Raw genomic sequence first — 24,082 nt, forward strand, 5'->3', positions numbered from 1 at the left:
TAGTTGTGCAGGTGATAAACTGTACTGGCCAAACTAACAAGAAGTCAGAGAAACTGAACATTATTGTATATGTGTCTAAAAGGTACTTGGATCTACACGACCAAGGCATTGCAGGAAATTCTGTCTGAAGATTCCCCCCCTCCCTGGCCCCTGAGCCTGTGTAGGGATGTGATTTGTATTGGACTGTGACTGTGACTGTGACTGAAAGAGTGGGATGGGGTTTGATGTAACATATACTACATGACCAAAAGTATGTGGATACCTGCTCATCAAACATCTCATTCCAAAATCATGGGCATTAATATGGAGTTGGTCTCCCCTTTGCTGCTATAACAGCCTCCACTCTTCTGGGAAGGCTTTCCACTGTTGATTGCTGCGGGGACTTGCTTCCATTCAGCCACTAGAGCATTAGTGTGGTCGGGCGCTGATGTTGGGCGATTAGGCCTGGCTCGCAGTCGGCGTTCCAATTAATCCCAAAGGTGTTCGATGGGGTTAAGGTCAGGGCTCTGTGCAGGCCAGTCAAGTCCTTCCATACCGATCTCGACAAACCATTTCTGTATGGACCTTGCTTTGTGCACGGGGCATTGTCATGCTGAAACAGGAAAGGGCCTTCCCCAAACTATTGCCACAAAGTTGGAAGCACATAATTGTCTAGAATGTCATTGTATGCTTTAGCACTAAGATATCCCTTCACTGGAACTAAGGGGCCCAGCCCAAACCATGAAAAACAGCCCCGGACCATTAGTCCTCCTCCACCAAACTTTACAGTTGCCACTATGCATTGGGGCAGGTAGTGTTCTCCTGGCAACTGCCAAACCAAGATTTGTCTGTCGGACTGCCAGATGTTGAAGCGTGATTCATCACTCCAGAGAACACCTTTCCACTGATCCAGAGTTCGATGTCTGAGCTCTACATCACACCAGCCAATGCTTGATATTGCGCATTGTGATCTTAAGCTTGTGTGCGGCTGCTCGGCCATCGAAACCCATGAACAGTTATTTTGCTGACGTTGCTTCCCGAGTCCGTTTGTAACTTGGTAGTGAGTGTTGCAACTAAGGACAGACCATTTTTACAATTATTTGGGGGTTTTGTGATGTAGTTTTCCACCTTTTCTGCAATTTTTTTGTTGTTGTTGTTGTTGTAGTACAATAGGTGGCGACATGCACATTAAATGTATGCGAACACAGGAGAAGAAGAAGGAACTGAGTGGGAAAGAGTGGAATAGAGTGGAATGAAAATGACGAGCACTAGGACCTTGCAGACGTCACAGCACAGTTGGGTCTTGTAAATGCGCCATGAATCTGTATGAGTAGCTTGTAAAAACGGAATGTCTCTGTGCTGACAGGCCCAAGTCTAAACGTTATAAATTCAACACAGTAGCATTTGAGGAAGAAAGACTACGATATATCGGGTAGGTGACACAGTAATATATGCAATTTACACTGCTTAGAAAATCTAATGGCGTCTCTTCAACTGGAAAGAGGAAAACGTTCATTTACAGTGTGTGTTGACAATTGCATTATCCGTTTCATCTCATTGCAGCAAACCAAGATGGAGTGCGAGTGGAAACCAGATGAGCAAGGACTTCAGCAAATTCTACAGCTTTTGAAAGAGTCCCAGTCTCCCGATACGTCCACTCAAAGATCCGTCCAGCAAGTATCCTTTGCTCTCGGCTAAATGTAAAAGTGGTAGATTTGCGGTGTTTCTGTGGTAGCTTTTCGGTTAGCTTGGCTAACATTACACGCGGGCAGGGCTCGCACTACAATATAGTTAGCCAGCTAGCTACTTACTGTACAATGTCACAAATATGACCACAGTAAATTTTCTATTGAATCAGTCACAGTATGATGGAAATGTCATAAGTGACAGCTGTTGCATGACACCACAATCTTTACCTAATCCATAAATAATTTCAAAACAAATGTATTCCCTATGACAGTTTCGTATAATCTAAAATCCTTTGATTTCTTAGTAGTGTTGTTGAAATAATGTAATGTTAGCGGGTACAGTGTAACTAGCTTGCTGGGGATGTTGCTGACCCTTGGGGGCTTAAATGCCACAAAGAAACTGCAAGCCCTGTGTTTAGAGAGTCACCCAAGCCCTCTTTCGGCCCCAGTCTGATTTCCATCTCTCCCGTTATACAATGTGATGTTAAAAAGAATGCTCAAAACAACGTTGTCATTTTGTTGTCTTGACATCTTGTTGAACCTGAGTGTAGGAAGGTGACTTTGTAGCCAGCCACAAGCGCTTGTAATGGGATAATAAATCCGATCCTCATTGTCACATTGTCATCAACACAGGTGTTACAGTATCAAGGCACAATCAAATCATGAATGTTGGTGTGCATTGAAGACCTTGTTCGTTGTTGATGTTATGTTATAACGTCTTTATATTCGACCTACCATGTGTAGTGTTTGAGTGATGCAATATTGTCCATGTATGTCATACAGATTATAGTTCCGTCTGTCTGGTCAAGGCTTAGCACCACTAGTCAATGTTGTTGAAATGCCAAGTGCTTCTATTTGGATATGTGCACAAACTGCACAGCATCAGCCTGTTGGGCACCCTATGATAACTGTGACTGATTTCTGATAATCACTTATTCATGGTGTCCATTGATGGTCTCTAAAAAAACAACATTTTAATAAAAAGCATGATCGGGCGCACACCCCCAAAAAGTTGGGAGAGGTGCTGACTAACGGCGAGTAAACTGTATGCTATAAGAATAGAGTCGCACACTCTGTGTACAAGCTCCCAGTAATTAATTGGGTAAACCAGCAACGTTTCGGCATCACTGTGCCGTCTTCAAGTGTTTGCAGGCCGTTTAACACTTATGGCTGGTCAACATCGACCTTTACAAACAAATTGTTCTTGTGAATACAGCACACACACACAGCATATCTACTTCTATGGTTTTGCACCCAATGTAGAATTGCACCTTAACCAATGTCCTCTTCAGAGATTGGAACAGCTCAACCAATACCCAGACTTCAACAACTACTTGATATTCGTGCTAACGAAGTTGAAATCAGAAGGTAGGACATTTACCCCTCCACTCTCATTCTCCATGTCATATTTACACCAATGCCCTGAAGCTATGTTTAATTTCAATGCATATTAATACACAACGCTACTGCAGCTTACAGTATGGCCACTGGCAGGCAGACAAACTAATCTCGTCCACTAGCCAGTTCTCTCTGGGGGTGAGATTACACACAGGCTGACTTTCTGATCATCTAGTGACAGGGGCAACGTGACTGTCTGTTCTAGGAGTGGAGAACCCTGGCGACGAACCCCACGGCTGGTGTCTTCTGTCTTGTCACTGATGATATGGCACCACACCGCACCACTAGAATATGGGTCACTCTAATTTTAAAGTCTTATGCCTGGCGGTCCGCCACTCAAATCCTGACCTGCCTGACAGCCTGTTACTGTACACTAGAAGTAGATGACCCAATGGTTTGAGCTGATGAGCCATTGCCTTTTAGGATGGCATTTGTTACACTGCTCTGGGTCAAGAGAGGAGCAGCGGAAATCGAATTTGAGTGTAATTCCGGAGACACCTGAAACCCCACCTCTTTAAGGAATACCTAGGATAGGATAAGTAATCCTTCTCACCCCCCCCCCCTTTAAGATTTAGATGCACTATTGTAAAGTGACTGTTCTACTGGATGTCATAAGGTGAATGCACCAATTTGTAAGTCGCTCTGGATAAGAGCGTCTGCTAAATGACTTAAATGTAAATGTAAATGTAATTTCAATCAGAACAGAGGGAGACATTGGATCAGACAACCATGCCCATGAAGGAGAATTATCAGAGAGTAAGATATCACTGGGGTGATGGGTAATTCCCATAGTTTCCTTCAGGCTAAACAATCTCTCACTACCTAACACAATAATTTGCTGATTTGACTTTTGACCAAATGGAAACACTGAGTACCTTTAAATGTACAGTAATTATTATACCGATTATGACACTAGGCAGATTATGAAATAGTCATGTAAACACCTTCTTCTGCTTATCATAATCGGCGTAAGGTCAAAATCAAAGTAAGCATACGCTGATTAAAACACCCGATTTTCTGCGCTATCTTTCACAGTTCCAGCTGTGTATTTGATCTGTGCATGTGCTAGAAGCAGCCAAACGAGCCTCCCTCCTTTAGCGCCAGTGAAGTGAGTCTGGAACAGCTGAATGAATGCGTACTTATCACATACAAACGTTATATGACCGTGGTCAAAATCAAATATGCTTCCCAAAAATAACGTTGTTGTAGAAAATTCACTTTGATTGGTGACTTTCTGCATTTATCAGAGTGCCATCAGGTAGTCTGATTTCAGATGGGTACATGTAAACAGGATTATTAGGGAAATAATTATTCTTGCAAAGCATGCAAAATGTTTTATTCAGATTATTATATTAATCTGTCTGTCCACAATAATTATGTTATTGTGTGCATGTAACCGTACTCAATGACACTGAGGCCATGACTTTGATTGTAGGCCTGGCATTACACAGCTGATTGCAAATCATCAAAGCTTGATGATGAGTTGGTTATTTGAATCAGCAGTGTAGTGCTAAGGAAAAAAACTAAACGTGCGCCCGGGGGGCCCAGGACCGAGTTTGGGAAACTCTGAAATAGAGCAATGTTTTGTAAGGGGAATGTTTAAGTTTTCTTCAGCTTTGATTCAAAGTCAGTGAAAGCAATAATTTGCCATTGTCTGATTTGCTGTTGCTCTCCAGCTTTGCTAATGCCTTCTCAGCCTTCTGCTATGAGGTCACACTCCTACTTTTTCCTTAGCATCAACAGGAATCTAGCTACATGCTTCTCTTATTTTGGTTTAGCTGGCTGAGTGCCTCGTACTGGGTAGAGGGTATGGGAGTTTGTATGTTTTGGTTTTCTAGTAGTGTTGCAATATGACACATGATACAGCAACCCCTTTCACACTTTAGTAGTATAACCTGTTTGTCTGTAATGTACTTAATAGTGTATTCAAGTAGAGGTCTGTGCAAGACTGATTTCTTCATCCCGCTCCCGCCTGCAACTGCAGCTTTTCATACTGCACCTTGCCTGCACTTTCAGTCCGATTCCAACCCACTCTACCGCAGTCTCGCAATGTTTATTTTAGGCGTATGTGACCCAGCTCACTTGCCAGCCATGGTCCCAGAAATGTTGCACCCTATAGGCAATATGAAATGCGCAGAAATAACTTAAGAAATAGGTTAAATGATCAGAGATTCTCACGTGCCCATTTCATATTAGGCTATATCAGCCAATATGTTAGATGTAGTTTGAAGAGAGCAGAGTTGGAGAGATTTTCTCTTGAGCTATTTTTAGAGCCTATCTTATAGGAGTGGGAAGATTTTCAGACGGAGAAATATTAGGTGATCAATATTTATTTCTAGGCAATGTAAACTATAACCTAATCATATTTCAGAAGTACATTTTCTTGGAAAGGTAACTGCCCCATGCTTCTCTGCCCATGCATAGGCTATAGCCTACTCTATTAAATTGAGACCACACACCCACCTGATCTCGCAGGTATGACTACTGAACATAAAGCAGCAAGAATCATAATGACCTGCATCAGAATGATCTGTGTCATCCTGCGGGCCCTCTATTCAAGCTCCCCTCTATTTATACGCTATTCAAAAACATGTAGAAGGTAGGCCAAGTTGTGGTAGATAATTCTATTAAAACTCAATTTTGGAGACATTGGAATTCGGTGTGAATTGGGAAAACTCTTCATTGGATGTTTAGGCGTAATTCAGTTATGCATTTCAGCTTAGAGCAATCATTTACTTAATTTAAATGGAATTGATCCCTAAAATCTATCACCCATTTCTCATTTTACCCCCCCAATCTCACGCTCTCTCCAGATGAGGCGACCCGCTCTCTTAGTGGTCTGATCCTAAAGAACAATGTGAAGGCCCACTACCAGAACTTCCCCAATGGAGTGTCTGACTTCATTAAGAGCGAGTGTCTACAGAACATTGGAGACTCCTCGCCCCTCATCCGGGCCACCGCGGGTAAGTGAAGTAGCCTGCATTTGTAACAGAGTATGTTGTCTTCATTGAATTACAGTGCACTCCTCTTCTAGTGATCACATCCGCGCTGGATAGTTTGATCATGATAACCACATTCAGTAAGCAGAGTGTACTGTATATCTTGTTGAATAAGCCATACGGGGTCAGGTGTAGCATGGTTCCAGATCTGTTTGTGCTGTATCCTACTAGTGTATATGTTTGGCATGACAATAGGAGTGGGCAACACAGCAGAAACAGATCTCTTTGTGCTGTATCCTACTAGTGTATATGTTTGGCATGACAATAGGAGTGGGCAACACAGCAGAAACAGATCTGTTTGTGCTGTATCCTACTAGTGTATATGTTTGGCATGACAATAGGAGTGGGCAACACAGCAGAAACAGATCTGTTTGTGCTGTATCCTACTAGTGTATATGTTTGGCATGACAATAGGAGTGGGCAACACAGCAGAAACAGATCTCTTTGTGCTGTATCCTACTAGTGTATATGTTTGGCATGACAATAGGAGTGGGCAACACAGCAGAAACAGATCTCTTTGTGCTGTATCCTACTAGTGTATATGTTTGGCATGACAATAGGAGTGGGCAACACAGCAGAAACAGATCTCTTTGTGCTGTATCCTACTAGTGTATATGTTTGGCATGACAATAGGAGTGGGCAACACAGCAGAAACAGATCTCTAGTGTATATGTTTTTGTGCTGTATCCTACTAGTGTATATGTTTGTTTGGGCAACACAGCAGAAACAGATCTGTTTGTGCTGACAATAGGAGTGGGCAACACAGCAGAAACAGATCTGTTTGTGCTGTATCCTACTAGTGTATATGTTTGGCATGACAATAGGAGTGGGCAACACAGCAGAAACAGATCTGTTTGTGCTGTATCCTACTAGTGTATATGTTTGGCATGACAATAGGAGTGGGCAACACAGCAGAAACAGATCTGTTTGTGCTGTATCCTACTAGTGTATATGTTTGGCATGACAATAGGAGTGGGCAACACAGCAGAAACAGATCTGTTTGTGCTGTATCCTACTAGTGTATATGTTTGGCATGACAATAGGAGTGGGCAACACAGCAGAAACAGATCTGTTTGTGCTGTATCCTACTAGTGTATATGTTTGGCATGACAATAGGAGTGGGCAACACAGCAGAAACAGATCTGTTTGTGCTGTATCCTACTAGTGTATATGTTTGGCATGACAATAGGATGACAATGGGCAACACAGCAGAAACAGATCTGTTTGTGCTGTATCCTACTAGTGTATATGTTTGGCATGACAATAGGAGTGGGCAACACAGCAGAGACAGATCTGTTTGTGCTGTATCCTACTAGTGTATATGTTTGGCATGACAATAGGAGTGGGCAACACAGCAGAAACAGATCTCTTTGTGCTGTATCCTACTAGTGTATATGTTTGGCATGACAATAGGAGTGGGCAACACAGCGGAAACAGATCTGTGATGAGGCTAGGTCAAGAGGCAGACCAAACTAGATCAAGACAATCTTGGTTGTTTAAATTCTACACTGTTTGCTCCTTCAATGCTGCATAACAAAATCCCTTTTTCACAAGCACTTAATAATGTATTGATATCATGTTTGTATGGCTTGCCCACCTTTGATCAGGTTAGTTGAACAGGAAATGAATTGCATTGCATTTTAATTGCATTAATTGCGTGTCAGTCATCTGTACCACAAGGAAAGCTGCTACAGTGGATTAGTTGAATTGCTGTCCATCAGGCTTTAGCGTGGGGTTCATTTTAAAACGTACCCTAGCATGACATATTCTGGTTATTTTTCTCCACCTTCGTAATTGACCTGAAACCTTGTTAGTCGTTCTCGCTAGTGTCTGGCTGCATGTTTTTTTCTGAAGCTTTTGATTGGCCAGCTGGCCTGTTGAGAGAGCCAATGGGGTTTGCATGGTGGCCTCCTTATCAGAGCCAGCAGGCAGCAGACGATGCCAGGGCTCTGTTGCCACAGTTACCAAACATCTGACAGGAACAAACAGGAATGTGTGAATCACATTTTATAAACTGACTCAGTACAGGATATTGGCTCTGTCAATCCTGATGATGACACATTGGACTTCATTGGAAAGCCTCAAACAGAGTGATGGTTTCCAAGCCAAGCTTGGAGTTTTGTTATAAGGAAGGATTGATTGGTTGTAGAATTGCTTCAAGGAGACCCGTCTCATCTCTCGCTCCTGTCCTAGGTATCCTCATCACCACCATTGCCTCCAAAGGGGAGCTGCAGAACTGGCCCGAGCTGTTGCCCAAACTCTGCCTCCTACTGGACTCTGAGGACTACAACACCTGTGAGGTGAGGAATTAGACAAGACTAGGACAGGAGCTGCTGCGTCTGAGCTCAGCTATACATCTATACTCTGTACAGCTATACTTTATACATCTATACTCTCTATCCCTCAAACGCAACTCTGGACCTCGAAGCCTGTTCCACTTCATTTTTAAATGGTTCCCTTATAATCAGGGACTGATTTAGACATTGGACACCAGGAGTGTGCAATTAATTATCAGGTAGAACAGAACCAGCAGGCTCCAGACCTTGTAGGATAAGCGTTGAGTATCCCTACTCTATATACAGCTATACTCTATATAGCTACAGTGCATTCGGAAAGTATTCAGGCCCCTTGACTTTTTCTTTTCCACATTTTGTTACGTTACAGCCTTATTCTAAAATTGAGAATTGTTTTTTCCCTTCCTCAATCTACACACAATACCCAATAATGACAAAGCAAAAACAGGTTTTTAGAAATATCACATTGACATAACCTTTCAGACACTTTACTCAGTACCTTGTTGAAGCACCTTTGGCATCGATTACAGCCTCGAGTCTTCTTGAGTATGACGCTACAAGCTTGGCACACCTGTGTTTGGGGAGTTTCTCCCATTCTTCTCTGCAGATCCTCTCAAGCTCTGTCAGGTTGGATGGGAAGAGTCGCTGCACAGCTATTTTAAGATCTCCAGAGATGTTCTATCGGGTTCTGGCTGGGCCACTCAAGGACATTGAGACCTGCGTTGTCTTGGCTGTGTAATTGGGGTCCTTGTCCTGTTGGAAGGTGAACCTTCGCCCCAGTCTGAGGTTCTGAGCGCTCTTGGAGCAGGTTTTCATCAAGGATCTCTCTGTACTTTGCTCCGTTCATCTTCCCCTTGCTGAAAAACATCTCCACAGCATGATGATGCTGCCACCACCATGCTTCACCATAGGGATATTGCCTGGTTTCTTCTAGACGTGACGTTTGGCATTCGGACCAAGGAGTTCTATCTTTGTTTCATCCGACCAGAGAATCTTGTTTCTGAGAGTCCTTAAGGTGCAAACTCCAAGCGGGTTGTCATGTGCCTTTTACTGAGGAGTGGCTTCTGTCTGGCAACTCTACCATAAAGGCCTGATTTGGTGGTGTGCTGCAGAGATGGTTGTCCTTCTGGAAGGTTCTCCCATCTCCACAGAGGAATTCTGGAGCTATGTCAGAGTAGCCATCAGGTTCTTGGTCACCTACATGACCAAGGCCCTTCTCACCCGATTGCTCAGTTTGGCCGGGCGGCCTCCTCTAGGAAGTCTTGGTGGTTCCAAACTTCTTCCATTTAAGAATGATGGAGGCCACTGTGTTCTTGGGGACCTTCAATGCTGTAGACATTTTTTGGTACCCTTCCCCAGATCTGTGCTTCGACACAATCCTGTCTCAGAGCTCTACGGACAATTCCTTCAACCTCCTGGCTTGGTTATTGCTCTGACATGCACTGTCAACTGTGGGACCTTATATAGACAGGTGTGTGCCTTTCCAAATCATGTCCAATCAATAGAATTTACCACAGATGTATTCCAAGTTGTTGAAACATCTAATGGATGATCAACAGAAACAGAATGCACCAGTTTAATTTCGAGTCTCATAGCAAAGGGTCTGAATGCTTATGTAAAAAAAAGTAATTTTTTATTTATTTTGAATACATTTACAAAAATGTCAAGCTATTTTCGCTTTAACATTATGGGGTATTGTGTTTAGATTGAGTATTCTTTTAAAAATATATATTTTAGAATAAGGATTTCCGTTAGCCGGTAAATGCCGGCTTTTGTCCCTCCCCCGAAAAATTAAAAGGTGATTTTAAACAAAATTATTCACAGGCAAATTGTCTGGGAGGAAGAAAAAATCCATTGCAAAATAAAGCTTTTTGATCGTTGATGGAAATTGCAATCGATCTGCTCCAACTTCAAAGGCTATTTCATAGGTTAATAAATGTGTGTGTGTTTCTCTTTTTACTCATGCAAAAGACGTGAGTTCTTCATTAGGGACCTTAGCTAAGTGGGCAAACTTGGCGAGGATTGTGTTGATTATTCCAGTTTCCAGCGTACCTGCCGAGAGGGGATTCTTTCTCCAAAACGTAAAGGATGCCTTAAGTTCGTCCTTGAGGAAAAAGTAAGGAGGCTGATTCGCATCGCAAGCTGCTTCAACGATTTGGACAGTTTTAACTTCCCAACAGCAGCGGCTCAGTTTGAGCAGGTCAAGGTTCAAGTAAATTAGCGGCAAATTATTGTGTTCGTCAGGCCCAATCCCAGCAGTTCTGCTGCCGCCCAAGGCAAGATCAACATACTTTTGTACATATAGTGTATGTCGACACCCTTTCAATTTATGTACTATATTTCTGCCCTGCTGGAGTTGCCCCGGTCAACTGTAAGTGCTGTTATTGTGAAGTTGCTCCTAGACGTTTCAACAACGGCTCAGTCACGAAGCGGTAGGCCACACAAGCTCACAGAACGGGGCCACCGAATGCTGAAGTGCGTACCGCTTAAAAATCGTCTTGTCCACGGTTGCAACACTCACTACCGAGTTCCAAACATGCCACTGGAAGCAACGTCAGCACAATAACTGTTCGTCAGGAGCTTCATGAAATCGGTTTCCATGGCAGCCGCACACAAGCCTACCATCACCATGCGCAATTCCAAGCATCGGCTGGAGTGGTGTAAAGCTTGCCACCATTGGACTCTGGAGCAGTGGAAATGCATTCTCTGGCGTGATGAATCACGCTTCACCATCTGGCAGTCCGACGAACTAATCTGCTTTTGGCTGATGCCAGGTAAACCCTACCTGCCTCAATGCATAGTGCCAACTGTAAAGTTTGGTGGAGGAGGAATAATGTTCTGGGACTGTTTTTCATGGTTTGGGCTAGGCCTCTTACTTCCAGTAAAGGGACATCTTAACCCTACAGCCTACAATGACATTGTAGACATGTCTGTGGTTTGTCGAGATCGATGTGGAAGAACTTGACTGGCCTGCACAGAGCCCTGACCTTAACCCCATCGAACACCTTTGGGATGAATTGGAACGCCGACTGCGAGCCAGGCCTAATCGCCAAACATCAGTGGCCGACCTCACTTGTGGCTGAATGGAAGCAAATCCCCACAGCAATGTTCCAACATCTAGTGGAAAGCCTTCTCAGAAGAGTGGAGACTGTTATAGCAGCAAAGGGGGGACCAACTTAATTTTAATGCCCATGATTTGGAAATTTGATGTTTGATGAGCAGGTGTCAAATATACTTTTGGTCATGTAGTGTATGATTAAAGATTTGGAATGGATTGGTACGGTAATGATGTGTATTGTGCGTTTCAGTTGAGCTTATTCAGTAGCACTTGGAAACAAAACATAATTGGCAACTATTCACTTCGGAGCGTTACAATGTTACCATCACCAGGCAGCAAACTGCCTATAGTAGGAAACAGAGTTATCAATAAGCCACCTATATCACACATGACACAACCCCATGATAGTTCAAATTACAATAAACATAACATATATTAACATCACCCAGTAGAACTGTGCTTTCATAAATGCATGGTGCAGGCCTAATTTCACAGGATCATTGTAAAATACGCTTTTTAGCAAGGAACCAGCCTTAACTCATTTCTTTTATTTACATATTAGTTATATAATTTCTTAATTTTTGGGCTGCCTAGAGTGTCCTCGTTCCTCTGCTGTGGTGCTGAATCACAGAGGGAATGTGGAGTGTGGCGGGCCTGCACGGTCATGGCTAGAAGGGATCCAGCTTTTGTTAAATTAACTGATGTAGCACTCCATCACTCTCCTTAGTAAAATAGCCCTTACACAGCCTGGAGGTGTCTTGGGTCATTGTCCTGTTGAAAAACAAATGACAGTCCCACTAAGCCAAAACCAGAATGCTGTGGTAGCCATGCTGGTTAAGTGTGCCTTGAATTCTAAATAAATCAGTGTCACCAGGAAAGCACCCCCACACTTCCTCCTCCATGCTATACGGTGAGAAATACACATGCGGAGATCATCCGTTCAGCCACACCGCGTCTCACAAAGACACGGCGGTTGGAACCAAAAATCTCCAATTTGGACTCCAGGCCAAAGGACACATTTCCACCGGTCTAATGTCCATTGCTCATGTTTAGTGGCCCAAGCAAGTCTCTTCTTATCTCTTCTTCGTGTCCTTTAGTAGTGGTTTCTTTGCAGCAATTTGCCCATGAAGGCCTTATTCATGCAGTCTCCGCTGAACAGTTGATGTTGATGTGTCTGTTACTTGAACTCTGGAGCATTTGTTTGGCCTGTAATTTCTGAGGGTGGTAACTCTAATGAACTAATAGTCTGCAGCAAAGGTAACTCTGGGTCTTCCATGCCTGTGGCAGTCCTCATGAGAGCCAGTTTCAACATATCGCTTGATGGTTTTTGCGACTGTACTTGAATAATTGTTTTAAGTTGTTGAAATTTTTTTGTATTTACTGATCTTCATGTCTTGAAGAAATGATTGACAATCGTTTCTCTTTGCTTATTTGAGCTTGCCATAATATGCACTTGGTCTTTTACCAAATAGGGCAATGTTCTGTATACCACTCCTACCTTGTCACAACCCAAGTGATTTACTCAAATCCATTAAGAAGGAAATAAATTCTACAAATTCACTTTTAAGAAGGCACACCTGTTAATTTAAATGCATTCCAGGTGACTACCTCATTAAGCTGGTTGAGAGAATGCCAACAGTGTGCAAAGGGTGGCTATTTGAAGAATCTCAAATATAAAATGTATTTTGATTTGTTTAACACTTTTGGTTATTACATAATTCCATGTGTTATTCTATAATGTGGAAACAAGTTAAAATAAAGAAAAACCCTTGCATGAGTATGTGTTATAAAACTTTTGACCCGGTAATGTATTCCTCGTAAGAAGTAATGTGGTATATTGTTTGCTATAGGATTCATAGTTCTTTAACTTTTTGCAATTCATTTACCAGCTGTGAAACAAAATGGCAGAAACCTTTAAACAGCTACTGCAGCATTTATTTTACTATAAATGTGATCGTACTTGCGAGTGAAATGCTCACACTTTAGAGACCTGACCATCTTACAACGTGGCTGGTGAAATGTACATTTTACCCACCAATGCCAGAATCTACCTGCATTTGGCAGGTTGGGTGTTCCTTTTAGGCCCTGATCCCTTTTAGCCGGCCCTGGTGTTCTTAGACAGCCATGTTTTGTTATTTGCTAGGCCTAATTAAAAGTTAAATTAGAGAGGCCTAGATTGTATTTGAAACAGCTGTGTTTAGATATTTTATTATACTGAACAAAAATATAAATGTTACATGTAAAGTGTTGGTTTCATGAGCTGATATAAAGTTTTGATGGAGCGTGCAATTGGCATGGTGACTGCTGAAATGTCAACCAGAGCTGTTGCCAGAGAATTGAATGTTCTCTACCATAAGCCGCATCGTCTACCACATCGTTTTTAGAGAATTTGGCAGTATGTTCAACCGGCTTCACAACCACAGACCACTTGTAACCACTCCAACCCAGGACCTCCACATCTGGCTTCTTCACCTGCGGGATCGTTTTGAAACCGTTGCCTCGGACTGCTGATGAAATCGCTCATAGATTAACCGTCTCAGAGAAGCTCATCTGCGTGCTCGTTGTCTGCACCAGGGTCTTGACTTGACTGCAGTTCGGCTTCGTAATGGTCTTCAGTCTGCAGATTCTCACCTTCGATGTCCGCTAGCGCGCTGGAGAAGTGTGCTCTTCACGGAGGAATTGATTTAAATTGACTGATTTCCTTATGTACTGTGACTCAGTAAGACCTTAAGTTGTAGTGTTTTTGATTTTTGTTCATACAACTAACATTTTGTTACCTTGCAGCCTTACTCTAAAATGTATTTATGACATTTTTTCCCTCATCAATCTACCTACACACAATACCCCATAACGACAAAGCGAAAACATGTTTAGGCATTTTTGTACATTTACATTTTAAAAAAAAAACGGATACCTTCTTTACACAAGTATTCAGACCTTTTGCTATGCTACTAGAAATTGAGCACAGGTGGATCCTGTTTCCAGTGATCATCCTTGAGATGTTTCTACAAATTGATTGGAGTCCACCTGTAGGAAATTTGATTGGACATGATTTGGAAAAGCACAAACCAAGCCAGGAGGTCAAAGGGTACCAAAACATGTATGCAGCATTGAAGGTCCCCAAGAACACAGTGGCCTCCATCATTCTTAAATGGGAGAAGTTTGGAACCACCAAGATGCTTCCTAAAGTTGGCCAAACTGAGCAATCAGGGGAGAAGGGCCTTGGTCAGAGAGGTGACCAAGAAGCTGATAGCCATTCTGACATAGCTCCAGAGTTCCTCTGTGGAGATGGGGGAACCTTCCAGAAGGAGAACCGTCTGCAGCACTCCACCAATCAGGCCTTTATGGTGGAGTTACCAGACGGACGCCACTTCCCAGTAAAGGGCACATGACAGCCTGCTTGAAGCTTGCCAAAAGGCACCTAAAGACTCTCAGACCACGAGAAACAAGATTCCCTGAACTCTTTGGCCTGAATGCCAAGCGGCTGGAAGAAACCTAACACCGTCCCTAAGTTGAAGCATGATAGTGGCAGCATCATGCTGTGGGGATGCTTTTCAGCGACAGGAACTGGGAGTCTAGTCAGGCTCGAGGGAAAGATAAATGGAGCAAAGTACAGAGAGATCCTTGATGAAAACCTGCTCCAGAATGATCAGGACCTCAGACTGGGACGAAGGTTCAACTTCCAACAGGACAACACTAAGCACACAGTCAAGACAACGCAGGAGTGGATTCGAGACAAGTCTCGGAATGTCCTTGATTGGCCCAGCCAGAGCCTGGACTTGAACACCGATCAAACATCTCTTGAGAGGCCTGAAACTAGCTGTGCAACAACGCTCCCCATCCAACCCGACAGAGCTTGAGAGGATCTGCAGAAAGGAATGGGAGACACTCCCTAAATACAGGTGTGCCAAGCTTGTAGCGTTATACCCAAGAAGACACGAGGCTGTAATCGCTGCCAAAGGTGCTTCAACAAAGTACTGTGTAAAGGGTCTGAAAACTTATGTAAATGTGATATTTCAGTTTATTTTTCAAATATATTTGCAATCATTTCCAAGAGTCTATTTTTGCTTTGTCATTATGGGGTATTGTGTGTAGATTGAGGGGGAAAAAACAATTTATTCAATTTTAGAAGGGCTGTAACAAAATGTGGAAAAGGTCAAGGTGTCTGAATACTTTGTGTGTGTGTGTGTGTGTGTGTGTGTGTGTGTGTGTGTACATAAACCAGTGAACATCATCTGACCTTGTTTCCTGACTGGCTCACACCATTTCCCAGGATACTGGCTTTCGTAAGGAGCAAGACAACGCATCATCAGAGTGGTGTTCTTAAGCTTTTTTAGGGGAATATTCTTAGCACTTAGTCATAACTCAGTGTTGGGTGATTGCCCTGCTATTAGCAGTACTAACATAACACAGCTTCCTCTCAATAATTTTTAGGAGATGTCTTCTCCTAGTTGACACAGCACATCTGTGCTTAATCAATTCATCAGTCTTTCAGTTTTGTGATCTTAAGCAATTCGTTTGATGTGTCATGATGCCATGTGATGGACATTTTTAAGACCAAGTCTTACTCTTTTTGCTCTTGGTCGGTCAGCCAGCCCTCTCACAGCCCTGTCTCTACACCACGGCGGCCCAATTCTGGTCCTGGAGGGCCGAAACACTTCTGTTTTTTGTTTCCACCTGTTAGTTATTTACACTCACCTGGAGTCCAAGGTTTGAGTTAGTCCCTTATTACAAGGAGAGGATGAAAATCAGAAGTGTGTCTGCCCTCCAGGACCGGAATTGGGCAGCCCTGCTCTACACTGACAAGCCTGGAGTTACGGGTGTGTCCTAACTGAGTTATAGCCCTTTCTCTGCAGAACAGAACACACCAGGGACATCCATCATGTGGCCCTGCTGAACATGTGTGTTGCATTCATAGATATTCAAGTCCGGTGAAGGGTGGGCATGTGGCTGGTGTGGAGGGGGTAAGACATTTCCATGAAGGAATAAATGGATTGTGTTTGCATGGAGGATTGCCTATTTAAATCATATTTTTGATGGGAGTGTCATACTTTGCATGAAGCCTGACGCTGCGTGCTGCTCATGCAGAGTTGCATTGTGGGTAAACGCTCCCTTGAAACAGCTCCTAAAATAGCCATCCCAGAATTCTTTGGGGTGGCCCCTGACGGCTTGCCAGCAGCACTAAACATGAAGCCGCACCACAAATGAGCTGATTGATGGTGACACACACGCATACAATTATTTTGCACATACACCCGGGACAGCAGTAGAGCTGGGATGATAAACTGAAAATTACCTACACCGACATTCTTTTTCTGTGGTTTGTTCTAAAACCATTATTTGGTCAACAGTAATAGCCTGTGCGTTATGTTGATTCCTGCTATAAAAGTATCAGCCTGTCTTCATTTCGCTGTCGGCTGCTGTGTGAGCGAGCCACTCTCACTCCCTCTCCCCACTGTGCGCATCGAGGAGGGGGAGATGCATTCTGAGAAGCACAAGCAAATGACCGTTCCCTGAAATGCAATTGTGGGAAAAATACACTTTTACAAAGCAATTACTGTTAGGCTTGGGCAGTATCCAGATTTTCATATTGTCGTACTGTCCTCTCATACCAGGATTTCGCTAGTAGGAAGAGCAGAGAAAAAATGGCATCTGTACAGAACTCATCCAGAGATCTCTGACTTTTGGCAGAAAGCCATTTATTAGATATCTGATGGCAAACATTTTAGTAGTGAATTGCATACAAGTGTAACTTCATCTCCTCGCCGATAGATATAGAACGCTATGGACTCACCAGCTCGCTTTCTTCCGTTGTGCTATTTACAAACAGACACGTGACTGGCTCAACTGTTCTGGGGAAAAACGGGAAGCTTCGTCATTTAAAATGTGACGGGTAAACACAGGTTGCAGAACGAAGGTTGACTGCAGAAGTTGCACAAGGTGACTGAAGGTAACTTAAAGTAGCTACAAATATTACAATTTATTGAAGAACTTCTAATAAACAATTTTGACTGTATTGTAAAAACCATCCTGGGGCTTTTTCCAAACAACCTGGTATACGCTATTTACGGTATACCACCCAAGACTAATTACAGTTTTTCTAGTTACAGAGGTGAGCCACAGCTTTCTGTGAGAATATCATTCATTTTTCACAGATTTAATATTGAGTTTATGGCACCACTTTAGTATGGCTTTGATGCATGAGTAGTGCAGAGTGCGCCATCTGCAGTGAATAAGCCTGTGCATCAAGTAGCCTAGGCTAGTGTTGTCACGATACCCGAATTTTGACTTTGATACCATTTTTAATAATAATACATGGAACTTATATATGGCTTTCAAGGACCCAAGGTCACGTCACAATTGAGGGGGCTTCAGGGTAAGGACTTTTCAAAGAGGTGGGGCTTTAGGAGGGACTGAAAATGGTGATGGACTCTGAGTCACGGATGCCTGGAGGGAGGGTGTTCCAGAGCCTACGAGCAATGTTGAAGGCCCTGTGGCCGACACTCTGGGGCTTGGACCTGGGGATGACAAGGTGGCCTGGTGTGGTGGGTTGGTAGAGGAGAAGATCTGGCAGGTAAGATGTTGAAGGGCTCTGTAGATCAGGGGGAGGATCTTGTAATCCATGCATTGGGAGACAGGGAGCCAGCCAGTGGCATTCAGAGGGCAGGGATGATGTGTTGCAAGGACTTTGTGTGGGTGAGAAGTAGTGCTGCAGAGTTTTGAACCATTTGAAGCTTATGGGGGAGCTTGAGTTGATACCGGAGAGCAGTGAGTTGGAGTAGTCAAGACTGGAGGAGATGAATGCTTGTATGAGGATTTCAGCGGCAGGATGGGAGAGGAAGGACCGGACTTTTGCAATGTTGCGGTGGTGGAAGAATGAGGATTTGACAGTCTTATGTTGTGGTCAAATGAGAGGGTGGTGTCCAGGATGACATCAAGGGTGTGTGTTTGGGGGGAGGGAGACAGTGGTGTCGTCTTTAGTGAGGGTAGATTTGGTGCCTATGAGGATGAGTTCAGTTTTTATCACTGTTGAGCTTGAGGACGTTTTGTTGCATCCACGTTTTTATTGCAGAGGCAGGATTGACAAAAGGTTTAGTATCACGGTACTCTATACCATCACGATACTCCATACCAAAACTATACCACAGCTACTGCTCTGTTCAATTGTTGGGCATCTTGAGTTCAATATTATAACATTTAATAAAAAACATTACATCAACATTTTCCAGAGACAGCCATGTATGCATTAATGAATCAATTATGCAAATCATATAATCAATTTAACTTTATTACCAAACTAACTACTTAACAACAATTGTAATCATTTAGTTTGAATGGTAAATCTCTATAAACTGGGTAAATCAAGATGTAGCCTAGGCTATTCACAGTACAGGTGAATGCATATTCATTAAGTGTGTGGATGCATTAAGATACTGCACTCGTTTTGGCTGATTTCATGACAACATTTGCATAGAACCACAATTTTAATAAAATAAGCGGTGTCTTTAACCAGTATGAAGTAATTGACGAGGCAAGAGGGGTGCTGCCCGTCTGCCCTATTCACAACACAGTGATTCACACACTGAATATTCGCTGAGGCAATAGATACTATTTGGCTGATGGCGAGACGTGACGAAGAGAATGAATGACGTTTTTGGTTTGAGATAGAATATTATCACAAACAATGTACTTGAGTAGAAACGTAATGTTATCTTCAGCTGTAAGATGGAATGTTTGCCTACAAAGCTGGACGCTACTGGTATCTCCTTGCATTGTAACGTTTTGTAGCCTGTATGGACATTGTTCTGTGAGCCGTAATGAACAGTTGAAACATTTCTACATGCCGTGCCGCATTATTCAAGTGTGTTAACTTGTGTGCACCGTGAATGGGGAGCTATCGTGATACTGCGCAGACTCCCAGTGCAGGCTAGCAACATGAAAAACCAAACCTTTTTTCCACGTTCTAGTATCGGAAAAGTAGAGATGTTTCGGTATACCATGCAACACGAGCCTGGGTCTAGCATTGGAAAGTTTTTGTTGGTCATTTAGTCTACATTTAATGATCGATGAATCAATTTGCCTACATGGCTATAGCAACTATCATATTTAGAGTTAGCAATCTAGCAAAGTGTTTTGAGTTTCCACTTCTTCAGGTGGTCAGTAATGGACTATAGCGCAGGCCAATATGCACAAAGATTTTGGCAAATTCTCTGAAGAGCCAAAAAGAAATCTGATCATTCTGGATCCTATTTTGACAGGTTGCACATGCAAATATCATTCATGCATTCCCTGGATATGTTAGATGAAATAGGTAACTTTTTTAAATCATAGGCTACCGTCTCTGTTGTCTAGAGCACTGCCTGCTAATATTTTTTTTATGGGTCTATTTCATTGTTATCGAGCAAAATATTTTACCCTATGTCCGGATCGCCCAGTTCTCTTTATTCATTTCTTTGCTCGTTCATTGTTATAGCAGTAAATGGGCCAATTATTCGAAAAATTGATTTTGGTCTTTATCGCCCAGCTCTAGACACTAGCCTCCATACAGATGTGTGGTTTAGAATCACTGTGTTCTGAAGGAAACGCACAGGGGAGCTCACACACCTACATGGATTCACATACAGTAAAGCCTAGACATACGTTATCCTCTCATTTCCTTGTTACTTTAATATCCCTCATTTACTGAAGTGTTTCCATTTATTATGGCAGTTGCATGTGTTTTTCTGTACTGTTCTCTCTCTCTGTCACCCCTTTTTCTCCCCATCCCCCCCCCCCTCTCTCTTCGGTCACCCCTTTGTATTCTCTCTTTTCCCTCTGCACCCCTCGCTCTATAAAAAGACAGAATCAGATGTGTGTGTGAAGTTGCGTAACGCTTATAGGAAGTTGGTCTATGGCTTTATGTAGCTTTTTGCTGGAGAGCAGTTTTTACAATGGTGATTGGGCAGTTGACTGGGCAGTTGGAAGGTGCTTGTACGTGTACCGACCGGCTCCAGTTCTGGCTGGTGCGTTCTCATTCTGACACTGCTGTAAAATCTACAGTGTCGTGTCTGAACATGGCGTTCAAACAGAGTAAGGATGGAAGAGGAAAATTAAAAGGAATTGTTTATTTAACCCCTTTTTCTCTCAGCAGACTTGCATTCTTTTGCATAATTGTCATTCTTGCACCTCCCATTTTGACAGCAAGGCTCCTACAAGGACTGTCCAGCTTCATTGGTATGCATTGCCTTGACTACTCTCTCTCTCACGCACACACTCCTGTCCCAGTCACCAGTCTATATTTTTAAAGTTGTCCTCCAGCGATTAAAAATAAAAAATAAATGTACTGTTTAAAAAGCAATATCCCAGGGCCTCCTGAGTGGTGCAGTGGTCTAAGACACTGCAACGCAGTGCTAGCTGTGCCACTAGAGAGTCCAGTCTGTTGCAGCCGGCCACGACCGGGAGACCCAATGGGCTGTGCACAATTGGCCCAGCGTCGTCCGGATTAGGGAAGTGTGTGGCCTGCTCGGATGTCCTTGTCCCATTGCGCACTTGCGACTCCTGTGGGGGGCAAGGCGCAGTGCACGCTGACACAGTCACCAGGTGTACGGTGTTTCCTCCGACACATTAGTGCGGCTGGCTTCCGGGTTAAGTGGTCATTGTGTCAAGAAGCAGTGCGGCTTGTGTTTTAGAGAACGCATGGCTCTCGACCTTCGCCTCTCCCGAATCCGTAAGGGAGTTGCAGCGATGAGACAAGACTGTAACTACCAATTGGATATCACGAAATTGGGGAGAAAAAGGGCCTTTAATACACAAAAAAACACACAAAAATATCCCAAGTATAAATACTGTAAAGGACACACTAAAGGGTAAAAAATATATGTTTTGAGCAAAATTGTGTTTTTTAGACACAAACTTCATGCCGTTGGTCTGATGGGGATTGTGATGTCATCGGCCTCCCCTCTTGCTTGGGGAACAATAGAGGTCAAAAGAGGAAAGGCTTGACCTCTATTGCTTGTGGAGGATCCCTGGACCACCTATTGAGATGGGCATGTTAAGGAAATCAGGTGATAAATGAGCTGAAAAGGAGACTGGAGAAATACTTTAACCCTTGTCCTACAGTCTCCATAACCTTTGTCCTACAGTCTCCATAACCTTTGTCCTACAGTCTCCATAACCTTTGTCCTACAGTCTCCATAACCTTTGTCCTACAGTCTCCATAACCTTTGTGTTAGTCTCCATAACCTTTGTCCTACAATCTCCAGAACCTTTGTCCTACAGTCTCCAGAACCTTTGTCCTACAGTCTCCATAACCTTTGTCCTACAGTCTCCATAACCTTTGTCCTACAGTCTCCATAACCTTTGTCCTACAGTCTCCATAACCTTTGTCCTACAGTCTCCATAACCCTTGTCCTACAGTCTCCATAACCCTTGTCCTACAGTCTCCATAACCCTTGTCCTACAGTCTCCATAACCCTTGTCCTACAGTCTCCATAACCTTTGTCCTACAGTCTCCATAACCTTTGTCCTACAGTCTCCATAACCCTTGTCCTACAGTCTCCATAACCCTTGTCCTACAGTCTCCATAACCCTTGTCCTACAGTCTCCATAACCCTTGTCCTACAGTCTCCATAACCTTTGTCCTACAGTCTCCATAACCTTTGTCCTACAGTCTCCATAACCCTTGTCCTACAGTCTCCATAACCCTTGTCCTACAGTCTCCATAACCCTTGTCCTACAGTTTCCATAACCCTTGTCCTACAGTCTCCATAACCCTTGTCCTACAGTCTCCATAACCCTTGTCCTACAGTCTCCATAACCCTTGTCCTACATAACCCTTGTCCTACAGTCTCCATAACCCTTGTCCTACAGTCTCCATAACCCTTGTCCTACAGTCTCCATAACCCTTGTCCTACAGTCTCCATAACCCTTGTCCTACAGTCTCCATAACCCTTGTCCTACAGTCTCCATAACCTTTGTCCTACAGTCTCCATAACCTTTGTCCTACAGTCTCCATAACCCTTGTCCTACAGTCTCCATAACCTTTGTCCTACAGTCTCCATAACCTTTGTCCTACAGTCTCCATAACCTTTGTCCTACAGTCTCCATAACCTTTGTCCTACAATCTCCATAACCTTTGCCCTACACAGTCTCCATAACCTTTGTCCTACAGTCTCCATAACCCTTGGTCTACAGTCTCCATAACCCTTGGTCTACAGTCTCCATAACCTTTGTCCTACAGTCTCCATAACCTTTGTCCTACAGTCTCCATAACCTTTGTCCTACAGTCTCCATAACCTTTGTCCTACAGTCTCCTTAACCTTTGTCCTACACAGTCTCCATAACCTTTGTCCTACAGTCTCCATAACCTTTGTCCTACAGTCTCCATAACCTTTGTCCTACAGTCTCCATAACCTTTGTCCTACAGTCTCCATAACCTTTGTCCTACAGTCTCCATAACCTTTGTCCTACAGTCTCCATAACCTTTGTCCTACAGTCTCCATAACCTTTGTCCTACAGTCTCCATAACCTTTGTCCTACAGTCTCCATAACCTTTGCCCTACACAGTCTCCATAACCTTTGCCCTACACAGTCTCCATCCCAATTGAATGTGTCCACTTCCTTGTAAGCTATTGCTGACCTTGGTTTAACCTTGGTTGGAATGCTCCCCGATTGGCTCTCTCATAATGACAGAAACCTTGTATTTTCTTTAACCACGCAGTCTCATTCTCCAAGCATTCTGGCTGGAAGGAAACAGCTCCCGCCCTGGAAACGGTTTCCATGGAAACGGCCTTCACACAGCACCACTGTCGCTGCGCTCCTTGTTGCATCTGATCAGATTCATCTGTGTGTGTATGATGTACGTGTGGCGGCATATTAAATGTGTGTCAGCCATCAACTCAATCTATATTTCCCTGGGAAGAGACGTTCCAAGGCTGCTGCATCATTTGCCCATATAGACATATTAACTACACATCATCAATGTCCTCTTCAGGTTTAGATAATAGCTTTTCAAGGGGCTTGTGTGTTTTTATGTACATAATTCATAGCTGTGATGTTTGCTGGTTGTGGGCGTAAGGTCATTGTGAAGTGGTAATACCTACCTTACAAGTGGAAGATTACACTCCTGTGGAGTAGATTTCAGTTGTCTTGCTGAGACACATGATCATATGTGACACACCGATACTTCTATCCTCTCTACTTTGGGTGTTTTGTGTGCGTGTGTGTTGGGTGTGCGACTGTGTGCGTGTCACACGGTGTATTACGGAACCACTAGTGGCTTACAGAGGAAGCTTTCTTTAATGTAGTTGTTCTAGAATTCCATCACACACACTGACAGCCTCACATGAATAAGCCTGTACTCTAGCTGTTTTCACTGTCAAATTCACAATTTTGTCCTGCTGTTAATTTACTAGGTGGCCAGCCTGGCCAGGTTGTGTTTCTCCTTGTGGTGTGTTAGGTACAGTATGTGGTGTGTTAGGTAGAGTATGTGGTGATGAAGGCTTCTCATACCTGTTGTTTTTATAGGTTGACTCAGGGTTGATGAAGTATGACATCTTTACTATCCATAAGGTCTCCTGTCTTTGAGGCTGGCTGATAAATGGATGTTAAAACACCTGGGGGGGGCTGCTTTCTGGCCCTGAAACATATTGGTTAACCCCCCTCCCCCACATCTCCCTCTCTCTCTCT

At 43.4% G+C, this 24,082-nt stretch overlaps 1 protein-coding gene across 5 annotated transcripts in view; it reads left to right on the forward strand.

The window, feature by feature from the left end:
* Window positions 1–1,244: 1,244 nt before the first annotated feature.
* Window positions 1,245–24,082, forward strand: part of LOC118373188 (transportin-1) — a 426,516-nt gene continuing 403,678 nt past the window's right edge. For all 5 annotated transcript variants that reach the window (XR_008143021.1, XR_008143023.1, XR_008143022.1 and 2 more), the window contains exons 1-5: window positions 1,245–1,411; window positions 1,543–1,656; window positions 2,960–3,035; window positions 5,879–6,028; window positions 8,258–8,364. Coding sequence is in view for 1 of the 5 variants with exons in the window: in XM_052525447.1 (XP_052381407.1) it covers window positions 1,552–1,656; window positions 2,960–3,035; window positions 5,879–6,028; window positions 8,258–8,364 (438 nt within the window). In the remaining 4 variants the exon portion in view is untranslated. The remainder of the gene's footprint in view (window positions 1,412–1,542; window positions 1,657–2,959; window positions 3,036–5,878; window positions 6,029–8,257; window positions 8,365–24,082) is intronic.

This window comes from Oncorhynchus keta, chromosome 9 (genome assembly GCF_023373465.1).
Source record: "Oncorhynchus keta strain PuntledgeMale-10-30-2019 chromosome 9, Oket_V2, whole genome shotgun sequence".
In the NCBI taxonomy this organism is placed as follows: Eukaryota; Metazoa; Chordata; class Actinopteri; order Salmoniformes; family Salmonidae; genus Oncorhynchus; species Oncorhynchus keta.